This window comes from Equus asinus, chromosome 12, assembly GCF_041296235.1.
Source record: "Equus asinus isolate D_3611 breed Donkey chromosome 12, EquAss-T2T_v2, whole genome shotgun sequence".
Taxonomy (NCBI): domain Eukaryota; kingdom Metazoa; phylum Chordata; class Mammalia; order Perissodactyla; family Equidae; genus Equus; species Equus asinus.
Window position 1 is genome coordinate 29,667,812 of NC_091801.1, and position 12,387 is coordinate 29,680,198.

General features: G+C 37.1%; 1 protein-coding gene across 2 annotated transcripts in view; it reads left to right on the plus strand.

Moving 5' to 3' along the window:
- The window catches only part of TCEA1 (transcription elongation factor A1), a 46,769-nt gene extending 42,069 nt beyond the window's left edge, over positions 1–4,700 (plus strand). For both annotated transcript variants that reach the window (XM_044744161.2, XM_044744162.2), the window contains 2 exons: positions 869–940; positions 3,095–4,700. In XM_044744161.2, the coding sequence (XP_044600096.1) occupies positions 869–940; positions 3,095–3,103 (81 nt within the window). In that variant the 3' untranslated portion in view covers positions 3,104–4,700. The remainder of the gene's footprint in view (positions 1–868; positions 941–3,094) is intronic.
- The last annotated feature ends 7,687 nt before the right edge of the window (positions 4,701–12,387 follow it).

Sequence of the window (12,387 nt, forward strand, 5' to 3'; positions counted from 1 at the left end):
TTGAAGGACATTTAGATTGTTTCCATATCTGAGCTGTTCTGAATAATGCTGCAGTAAACATGGGAGTGCAGATATCTCTTTGAGATAATGATTTTGTTTCTTTTGTATATATATCCAGGAGTGCGATTGCCAGATTATATGGTAGTTTAATTTTTAACTTTTTGAGGAACTGCCATACTATTTTCCATAATGGCTGTATAAATTTGCATTCCCACCAACAGTGTACCCTTTTCTCTACATCCTTACTAACACTTATCTCTTATCTTTTTGATGATAGCCATTCTAACAGGTGTGAGGTGATATTTCCTTGCAGTTTTAATTTATATTTCCCTGTTGACTAGTGATGTTGAACTATACACAGATCTTTGTGCTTCTAATTACCATCCTAGAATAGATCAGATATCAAGTTCCTGGGTCACAGAGAATGGATATTTAAGGCTCTTACCTTGTTGCTCCTAACTTTTAGAAAGGTTATGGAAGGTTTTATTTGTCAGAATGAAATATTTGTAATTTTTACATCTTTACTAATTATTAAGAAAAAATTGACTTTAACATTTCTGTCCTTAGTGATGATATTTTCATATTTATTAGTCATTTATCAAAAATGTAATGTGTGACTTTAGATGATTTTCCCACTTATCTGGGATAAATTGAACATGAGAAGACAAACCAAGGGAAGGACTTAGAAAAAGGAAGTTTGGAAATGTGTGTTCTTTTGGCATGATTTAGTTTATTTGAACTTGTTTCAGGCTCTTATACATTTTGTTGTGGTACTGTTGTGGTTATTATATATCTTCATGTAGAATGTTCTTGTGTAGGTTGGACTTGTATTATAAAAAGTAATATTTTTCATTTGATTTTACTGCAGGTGCAAACTCGTAGTGCTGATGAACCAATGACGACATTTGTTGTCTGCAATGAATGTGGAAATCGATGGAAGGTATGGTGGCTTCTTAGATTCACATTGTACCCATTTATAATAGAGTAATTTCTTCAGTCTTTTCATAAGTCTGTCTGATATATAAATAGGTACATATGCTCACAGTGTCCAGTACTATGGAAGTTCATGACTAACCATTTGTAATGGAATATACTATTTTGTGTCCTATTAGAAATAAAGAATGTTAGCTTAATCTTCCCACCTTTATATTGTTTTGGTACAGGAATAACAGGATTCAATCTTAAATGTCTGATTACTGTATCATAGTCCTGTATATACTATATTCATTCAGTTGCTTATACTCTTTGCTTCCAGAAAATTTGTACATGTGTATTACTTGTCTTCATGGATTTTGATTTTGGAAGAATTACTTCACCTTGTTGAAATCCAGACCAATGCTTTTAGTATTTATTTTAGGAATTAAAGATGAGTACTGTCAAGGTTTGGTAGGCTTTTTACTCAGCCTTCATATTGTCTGTGTACTATTGGATTAGCCCCACACAGGCAAGTTTATGTTATTTAAATGATTCATTCTTGAGTGATATTTATGAGCCACAGAAATATAATTTAAAATTGGGAGAAGAATTACACATCAGTCCTAAGACCATTTTTATTGTTAATAGCAATGGGGATGTTGGGAGTGTGGGGTTGGAGAGGCTTACGTGGTAGGAAGGTAGTCTTTGGAGCCAAACAGGTTTTGAACTCCTTTGCCTCTTACCATTACTAAACTGTAATTTTCTTATGTATTAAATGTAAATGATTGTATTACAGATTGTGATGAGGAGTAGAGATAATATATTTAAAGTGCCTGATAATTGTTGGTGTTCCAAAAATGCTGGCTATTTTTATTAGTTTTTGTGAAGTTTGTGCAAGATTCTTTTTTTTTTTTCCGATTAGCCTAGAGCTAACTTGTCGTCTTCTTTTCCCTAACGGCCCCCAGCACATAGTTGTATATTCTAGTTCCAGGTTCTTCTAGTTCTGCTATGTGGGATGCCACCTCTACATGGCTTGATGAGCTGTGCTGGATCCACGCCCAGATTCCAAGCTGGCAAAACCCTGGGCTGCCAAAGTGGAGTGCACGAACTTAACCACTGGGCCATGGGACCAGCCCCAAGATTCTCTTTTTTTAAAGTTATAAAGTTATTTTGAATTATTCACATAGGTTAAAGCATTTTCTGAAAATTGGAAGTGAATTAAAAACTAAACAGTGGGGAAATATCCTTCACAAACATGGTATGGCACTTTGGCCCCAGATATACTATTTTAGGGGTTGAGGCCAGTACCCATTTTATTATATACAAAGATTTAGTTCTGGGCTGGGAAGGTTACTGGTATTGAGAGTGTCTTCATGGTTTCAAGTAGTGTCTTCTATCTTGACTGGGCAGAAGTTGTTTACATTGGTCTGAGAGAGGACGTTCACTTTTTTTTTCAATCCTGTTGAGCAAGTCTAGCTTTTCTAGATAGCTCTCTTAGATTGTTTTGCACAATGGATTATCATCATCATCATCATTATTATTGGGTATATTGCAGTTTGTTTTGTATACAGGCAGTTTGCAGCGTAAGTTCTGACATAGTACCTATTGGATTTAAGAAAGTTCTGGGACTGTACCTGTTGGATCCAGTAGTACCTATTGGATTTAAGAAGTTCTGGGGCTGGCCTGGTGGCGTAGTGGTTAAGCTTGCATGCTCTTTTGGTGGCCTGGAGTTCACAGGTTCGGATCTGGGGTGTGGACCTGCAAACCACTCATCAAGCCATGCTGTGGTGGCATACCATGTATAAAAAGTAGAGGAAGATTGGCAAAGATGTTAGCTCAGGGCCAATCTTCCTCACCGAAAAAAAGTTCAATTTAATGTGGAAAGCTGATGCCTAGGGCAGCTTACAGTAGAAGTTCAAATTTGGAATTTTTTAACGTAGAAACATTAAGAGAAGTACTTAATAAGAAAAGTTTTATACTATTTCTTTAGTTATATATTTCTACTAATTCTAAGTTGGAAAAGTCACTTAAGATAGGTGACTACTCATGTCTGAAACTGTGGCATCTGTTTTAAAAATGCCTCTTTAGCAATATAAGATGTATGCTGTGTTAAGTGGGGGAGGGGCACCTCATTGTCTGTATTCAAAAGTCTCACAAAATATTTCTTCTTTTTTGACAGTTCTGTTGAGTTGGAAGAATTGGCAAAATGTCTGGACCATTAAGAAAATGCATTTTGTAATTAGCTTTAAAACTAGGCCAAGCAAATAGTTTTCCTGCAAATCAGATTTTTAAAGTAACATACATCCCTTGGGTTGGTCTTTGTTTTTGACGTAGCATCCCTTCCTTAAATGCCTTCTGTAGTTTCGGATCAGTAGGGAGATCACGTAATAAATGTATGGTATCTGTTTGAAAACATTTTATTTTCATTTTTATAAGTATGTTAATATTAAACTTTTATCAATTAAACTTCTGGCAATTTTTTTTACCTCTTTTTTTCTTCTTAAAATGTACCTTAATTTTTTTTTTGCAGTCTGAAACATACACAGGAGAAATGTTATTTTTCTCAGTTAATATGTAATTAGAAATTACATTTTTTCCCATATTGGCATGTACCTACAAACATTAAAGGAGGAGAAGAGGTAATATAAGTTTATCAAATGTGATGTGTATTCAGATAATACTCGACCAGCTTATCTAAATTGTACATAATATTTGAACTAGCATATGAAATTGATTTTAATTATGATGTTCACAAGTCTGGGATAATTAGATACTATTTTGCATTTGTAACTAACCGTGATCATTTCTTGTGATTTCTTGTATATGTTTATTATTTGTTCTTAGTAGGTTTTACTTTTGGAAACATGACAACTTTATTGAAATGAGTTTGGTTTTGTTGGTTATTTACCTGTCTGACTTTGTAGTGTATTTTAGTTTTGCAGAACACTGTTGTAGTTTAGTAGGCGTCTCATAAATCCCAGCACAGGCAAAGAATGAAAGCTTCCAACCATTTTTTTCCCCTCATAGGAAGACATACTGGGAAGAACACGTTAGTGCTTTAGTACAGAGTAGTTTTTGTAAATGGTTCATGACTTGATTTGATTTGGAAATCTGTACTGACCAAGGATTAAGTTTAAGGATTATGTAAACCATTACAGCTGTGGTCTTTCCATATGGAGGTTGATAGAAAATATTTTTGCCCTGAATCTGATTTGCTGACTTTTTCTGTTACGCAATGAGTGAGGTTGCTGAACCACCTGAATATATGAGCTATAATGCAGTTTGTTTTACAATACAGATCTTACAATTGTGCTTTACTTTTGTTTATGTACCATTTGTTCTGTTAGGAATAAGAAAAAATGGTTTTCACATAGGTTCGTTAGGGTGCCCTTGCTCTAGCACATCTTAAAGGCCACTGTTACAAAGTCCACATTTTTTCACGCTAAATCTATATTCTATCATATTCTATAGAAAGACCTCAGTACGTGCTTTGCACTCCCCTTTGCCCCCTTTTTCTCATTTCTTATTGCAAATCAATTTGATGTAATACAGAAAACAAGATATAGAGGTCCATGTTAAGAACCTGTATGTAAGAACTGGCCCACTGGTACCATCCCATCTTTACTTTGTCAGCTCACAAATTAACCTTTTATCATTTAAGAGAAATAAGGTGCAGTTTTGAAAGAGTGAGTTTAAAAAGAATAAAATTAAAATAGTCCCACTTTTAAATTAAGTGATCCATTTTAAAATTTGTAATTCAATAAAGTTTCTTGTTATTAAACGTATCACATTTTGTCATTTTATTTAGACATTGAAGCTTGCTTTACCTTTTGTTTACAAAAGGTCCCCTCTCCCAACTACTAAGGTGTTTTTAAAGTACAGTTTTAACTAAGTGATGCCTGCCTGGTTTTAAGTAAAAACTGGTATTGAGCACTGGTACAGAGCATGTTTCTCTTCTCTTTTCCTGGACCCCTGGTGAGGGAGGAAGGAGTGGTTCTGAGCAGAGCACATGAGCGCATCCCGTGTGTGCACGTAATGTAATATGAAAGACCAAATAGTCTTATTATTGAAAAATGCTAGTCAGTTATAGCATAACTGGAAGTAAATGTTACCAAGGGTAATATTTGATAATATTTATTTCCAGGACAAAGTAACTGTGTTAAATGAACATACAGAGGAATTAAGTTAGACACATTAGTGGCAATTTTGAAAAACCATCCTGGGAAAGCAGAAAATAACCACCTTGGTTTTCTTGCTCACCTGAAAGATGATGAACATTGGTTTATAAGTTTTGGTAAGCGATGGCAAAAGTTCTGAAATATTTATGTACACCCAAACATCGAAATCTGTATATCCCTTACAAATGGAAGAATGTTTAAAGTATTAACAAGACAGCAAAAGAAATAACAGGCTATATTTGAATTTTTATGGGTGCACAATGATTGTCCTTACAGGTCATAGTGTAATTTGGTGATTTGAATTGAATTTACTTTTCAAATAAAAACTACAGTTAAAGTGTTGTGATTTAAAGAGTTTTAATCAACAGTTACTCCCCCTCTACCACACACGCTTTTAGCTGTAAAAAATCAGCCATTCATGAAGAATTGAATATCCTACTGTGAAATGTGAGTAATCACTGACATAAAAACCACGTTTCTATCAGTTTCAAAAAAAAAAATAAGTACCAACATTGAAGATGCTACCTCACAGTAAATAGGACACAGTTACTGACAAGTTCCTAGGTAGTAATGAAAGAATTATGTTGAAGAAAACTTAAGGAAATTGAAGTCAGTCAAAAGTAAGAGAGAAGAGTATTGGAAAAATCTCATCTTGTGTCTATACTAGATATCCAGTAGCTGTAACTTAGTAAAGATAGAGTTGGTGAGTTTTTATGGAAAACTTGTTCACTGCTGTATCTTTAGCATCTAGAAGAATGCTTGTCGCATAGTAGGTGCTCTCATGAAATAGTTTCTCTTGGTTATGTTTGTGGCAGTGCATTGCATTTCTTGACTGTTTGGGAGCTGAGATGGAAAGAATGTCCCACAGGGTGGGGACTTGTGGAAGTAGGATAGGTAACCACTAGTTGGCAACGTTTTAGACTCCAACTTTAAAGGAAGAAATGTAATGAGCTAGAGTCTTGGGAGATCTCTTTTGGTACTTTAATTCTGCAAAATGATGCAACAGTTTTATTATTAATTGAAATTTTCAAATCGACCTGTGTAATCTTGTATTTGTTTATCCAACTGGTGGATGGAAAATGAAAGCACAGACGACTACCTCAAATGACTTCTGATTCCTCTCTGTGGGTGCTATAAAAAGACAGCTAATTATTTTTTTTTCCATAATGGCCATGATTGCGAAGACATTGCAGATAAACAACATTTCATATGTGATATGCCATACAATCTGGTTAAATTAGCCCAAGTGTTTCCATAATTGGAAGACTGAGCTGCTTTGAAATAAAAGGGTTGGTTTTTTTACCCTTAAATGTGGTTTACAATAAGTTATTTTTGTAATAATGCCATTCAAAAATATAACTGATATAAAAAAAGCAGAAACCGTTAAGAGCACTGGAATGGAATGGCACAGCTATACCTTTCGTGTTTTTGGCACTAGTTCCAAAACATCTTTTCTGATTGATTTAGGGGATACCTTTCCACCTCCATGTGACCCTGGTGGGTCTGTTCAGTGTCCCACCCCACCCCTTGCTCCTTCCCTGGGATTATTATATGAAAGATGGGAGAAACACTGTCCCTGTTGGAATAGCTAAGCCAGCAGGAGCTGCATCTAGGGCTCCCTGTACCATTTAGCCTACAATATGCAGAGACCCTGTGTGTGTGAAGCCCAGGGAAGGTGAGATGGAGAGAAGGTCCGGTTAACATTGAACGTCTGGATCCATCCTTGTGGAAGCTAGAACTACCCTGGCCTTCCTGCTTACGAAAGCCATCAGTTTCCTTTATGTTTAAACTAGTTTGAGATAGATTTCTGTAACAAGCAGCTGAAAAAAATTTTTAAATCCTAAATTGTTTTGGATGAATGTTTTAGTTAAGTAAATGTATGATTATTCTAAATAAAAGTACTGCTATCAGAACATCAAAGCCTGTGAAAGTGCTCAGATTTCAGTTACTTGCAGAAGCATAAGTGATCTGGAAGGACCATTAGAGTCACAGGTGAGTATCAGGCTGATTTATCTCAGGATTGTTTCAGTGATCTGTTCATCTTCTTCCCCCCCCTCCCAATAATTGCTGTCCTAATTCTCTTTAAATTCATCAAAACATGTCCATAAGACCAAATGCTTGTTAATCCTCTACGTGGTAAAATTTTTTAATAGAGGTATAATTGACATATATAACGTATTAGTTTTAGGGGTACAACATAATGATTTGATAAATGTATATGTTGTGAAATGATTACGTTAGGTTTAGTTAACATCCATCACCACACGTAGTTAGAAGGTATTTTTCTTGTGATGAGAACTTATAAGGTCTCTCTCAGCAACTTTCAAATATCCAATACAGTATTGTTAACTATAGTGACCGTGCTGTTAATATTAAAAAGTTTATGTTTAAATACATACAGGCATACCTTGTTTTATTGAACTTTGCGGATAACTGCATTTTTTACGAGACCTCCCCCCCCACCAGCAAAAAGATTATGACTGGCTGAAGGCTTATATGATGGTTAGCACTTTTTTAGCCATGAGGTATTTTTTTAATTAAGGTATGTATATACATTGGGTTTTTTTTAGACATAATGCTGTTGCACTTAATAGACTACATGTAGTGTAAACATAACTTGTATGTGCACTGGGAAACCAGCAAGTTCACGTGGCATGCTTTATTGGGATACTGGCTTTGTTGCAGTGGTCTGGAACCGAACCTGCAACATCTCAAGTATGCCTGTAATTATTTTTTTATTCAGACTTCCCATTCTTAGGCTACTACTCCAAGCTTTAACACTTAGTTTTCTTATAGTTAATATTTTGATTATTATCCTTTCCAGAATATTTCACTGGGACAGTTAATTCAAGTGGATAGATTATAATGTCAAGGCCACTATTTCATCTCCCGTGAGATTAAGTTGGCGTTATTCAGGAAAAACCCTGTTTGGTGACTGTTGTGCTTTACATGACTCAAAATAGGAATTTTTGATTATGCACATGTCGGGAAAGAAAGCTTAGATGGTTTTGCTCCAAGATCAGTAACTAATAGAATAAAACCCCTCACTATTTGATTTAAGACAGCAGTATCATCTTTATACATGAAGACTGGTCTTTTATAAATGTTTTTTTTGTCATGTTATATTCAGTAAGAAAAACTGGCTACCTGAGCCTCTGCAAGTTCTCAGAGCAGAGCTGACTGGTTGATTGGTATTCTTGTTTGTTTGTGTTTTGTTGGTTTTTTTTTTTTTTTTTTTGGTGAGGAAGATTCGCCCTGAACTAACATCTCTGTCAGTCTTTTTCTATTTTGTATGTGGGATGCCTCCACAGCATGGCTGATGAGTGGAGTAGGTCCATACCCCAGATTGAACCTACAGATCTGGGCTGCTGAAGTGGAGCACAAGTAACTTTAACCATTGGCCATGGGCTGGCCCCCAGTTGATTGGTATTCTTCCACCTTGTGAAACTGGTTTTATTATCTCTGTCTTTTAAGTCAAAATCATAAACTGGAGAAAATGATCTCCTTGGCTCTGTAATTTTCTTGATTTCATTTCTGTGAGTTATGTGTACGTGCTTGTTACCAGGCTATCTAGTCCTCTTTTCCTAGGAAATTGACGTTGCACAATGGTTAAGAGCAGGGGCTTTTGATCTGCTCAGATTCAAATCTAACTGCCACTTACTACCTGTGGGACTTTGATCCAGGTGCTTTGCCTCTGCCTCATCTGTAAAGGGGAACACCATCCTCCCTTATAGGGTTGTGAGTAAGGACTGAATGATTTGTAAAGACCTTGGAGTAGTACCCAGCTCAATCAATGAGGGGAATTTTTTTGGGACTGCCATTATTCACATTATGAATGGGCACATACACATATTCTACAACTTGCTTTTATCATTTGACAGTTTCCCTGAGAACAGTGCCAGTGCACATAGATATATGGCATTCATTTTCACCATAGAGCCATCTGTGGGTAGGTACCATTCCCTTTAAAACCTCTTCTCCCGTGGGTGGTTCTTGTTTTGATGTTTTGTAGGATAGATTCTTAGGAGGTTAACTGCTTAGCGTGTGGATGTACATTTGGAACGATGGATGTTGCCAGATTACTTTCCAAAGAGTCAAACTAGTTTAGCCGCCTGTCAACAGGATATAAATGCCCATTTTTTTACACTTTTGCTAATACTGGATTTTATCAATCCTTTTGATTTTTGCAAATCTAGGGGGAAATAGTAATACCACTATCATCTCGTTTTAATTTGTGTTCAAATGATTATCTTTTTGTGTATATTATGCTCATCTTTCCTTGTTTATTAGCTGGTTGATTTCTGTTGTTTTTATTGTGTCTTTCCTTTTCAGTCTATAGAGTTGTCCTATTAATTTGTAGGCACTCCTAATACATTCTGCATAGTAATCTTTAGTTTGCTTTATAGTCTGATGTTTGTGTTTTAATTATTTTTATGTTGTCTTTTGTGGTACAAAATTTAAATTTTTTAAATATCCAATCTATCAGTATTTTCTTTTATAGTTCTGGATTTTATGTTTTAGTTAAGAAGAGCTTTTCCATCTGAAGTTATAAAAATATTGCCTACATTTTCTTCCAATATTCTTAGAATGTTCTTTTTTTAAAAAAACTTTTAGGAGGCTGGCCCCGTAGCTGAGTGGTTCAAGTTCTGCATGCTCTGCTTCGACGGCTCAGGGTTCACAGGTTCGGATCCTGGGTGCAGACCTACTCCACTCATTAGCCATGCAGTGGAGGCATCCCACATACCAAGTAGAGGAATATTGCCACAGATGTTAGCTGAAGGCTAATCTTCCTCAAGCAAAAAAAGAGGAGGATTGGCAATGGATGTTAGCTCAGGGTGAATCTTCCTCATACGAAAACAAACAAACTTTTAGATCTTTAATCATTTGGTATTTACACTTGTTTATGTATACATTTTTCCAAATGGAGAACCATCCATCCCAACAAAATCAGCTTGTCAAGTTTTACTGAAAAGTTTCTTAAAACCTTGGAATTGCATTGAATTTGTAGGATACTTTGGGGGTGGCTTCAGGATTCATCATGTGCATAGATGGCACTACAGCTTTACCCACTGAATTGGTTTGCTGTAGTAGTGAGTTCTGTAATCACATGGGCTGTGACGATGTCTTTCTGAGATGTGACACGTGAAACAAATTCGGAATGGAATTTTATTTTATAGCTATGGGAAGTTCAGTTTTCATGCTGTAACTCTTCAGTCCTACAAACATTTATATGCTCTTAGCCAGATACTGTATATAAAAATCATGGATAAGGTGTATTTTCAATGCCTCTGGAGCATACAGTGTAAAGGGAAAGACAGATATGTAAACAGATGATTTGTAATAGCTCATAAGTATTTGTACAGGGTATTCTTGGAATACTGAAGAATGACAACACAGTGGACGTATGACTTAGCAGGTCAGGTAAGAGCTTGTGGAGGAGGTAACATGTGAAGTAAATCTTAAAGGAAGGATAAGAGTGAGCTGAGTGCAGGGTGGCATTTTAGAGAGGGGATGAGGGGTAACAAAGGATGGACCAACTTCTCATGAGCGGGTCTGACAGTATGAAGTGATATATGTGCCTTTTCTATAAGTATATATTCTTGAGTCTAAAAGGTGGGGTTGGCTGGGGAGCCAGTAGCCCAACTATAGAGGCCCTTGCTTGTGCAGCATGCTAATTTGGTATTTGTACTCCAGGAAACCCGTGACTACTAAGATTCTAAGGAGTAGAGGGGTGGTGACAAACAGTTTTGCACCTTAGGCATTGTGAAAGATGTGTTTGCATGGCTGAGATGGGTGTGGGGAGGCAGTTAGGAGGCTCTTCTGGCAATGATAACAGGCAGTGAGAGAGAATGGAGGTGAGAAGAAGGAAGGAGGGACACATGAGAAATGTTTAGGAAGTCAAATCAGTAGGGCTTGGTGATTATGTTTGGGAAAAGAAAGAGAGGGAAGAGTCAAAGTTAACACCCAGGTAAGAGCTCAGGTGACCAGCTGGGTGACTGGGGATAGAGGCGGGGGCTGGGCTTGGATGTGGGGAGGGAGTGACGTGGGTAAGTCAAAATTTAGACATAGTTTCACTCATCTGTGGGATAGACAAGTGGAGATGTCCAACTGGCAGCTGATTCTGGAGTGCCAGAGAAAGCTCTAGACCAGATCCTGATTTTGTGCCTTGAGTATATTGTTAGTTATTTAAACAATGAGAAGGGGATGTGAGAACCAAGGGAGAGCATAAAGGTTAGTTAAAAAAGTAAGCCAAAGCCCAAACCTTAGGGGCCATGACATTTAGTGGACAAGTAATAGTAGCAATAACTAACATGTAATAAACGCTTACTGTATTTTACATGGGTTAGTTTTAATCCTCATAGCAATGCTAGGGATAAGGTACCATTATTATTCTGTTTTTATAGAAGAGGAAACAGGCCCAGAAAGTCTGTGTACCCACTATCACACAGTAAGTGGAGGAGTCAGAAGGTCTGGCTCCAGAGCCCAAACCCTTGCTGCTGTGCCCTACTGCGTGGGAAGGAAATGGGTACAGATGAAGGAAAATGGGGAGAGCTAGAAGAACACCTCAGGAGACAAGGAGGTAGTGTTTGAAGTAAGGCCATGTCAGTGAGGAAGCCGAGAAGCCCGCTGAGAAGACTGGGAGCACAGTGGGGTTAGACCTGGCTGGCAGAGGCCTCCCTAGAGCAGTTGGGTGCACTGTGGTCGATGGAGGAGTGAAGGGGGAGACGGCAAGAGTGGCCTATTGTGAAAAGGCTGATGTGAAAGGAAGAGAGGAGAATCAGCAGTTATGTAGTGCAAGTTTTGTTTTTAGTTGGGAAATTCACGAATGTTTACAGTATGAGAAAAAGTCAAGGAGAAGTTGACGATATAGGAGAGTGGGGGGAAATCAATGGAGCAGATTTTGAGGTAAGAGCATTTAATTTACCACCCTCCCTTTGAAGCACTCCCATTCATTTGCTGACATGTCCCCACATGTCCTTGACTTTCTTCTGACCTATATTGAGAAGGTGAATCCTTCTGAATCTCCTTTGGGAACTCTTGTTTCTCTGGCCATCCTTGCAAAGATTTCCCCTCAGCTCTTTTCATGCTATAATTCCAGGTAATCTCATTCATCTTTGTGTTGAAAAATCCCAAATCAATACTCGAGCCTAATATCTCGACCATTCAGCTCCCTCCATCCAATTGATTTCTTGACATCTTTTATATGTCTTACAGTTTCCTTATCCTTAGCATGTCCATGACTGGACTCATTTGGGATTGCTTCAATTGTGACTACCTTCCCTACACCTCTGCC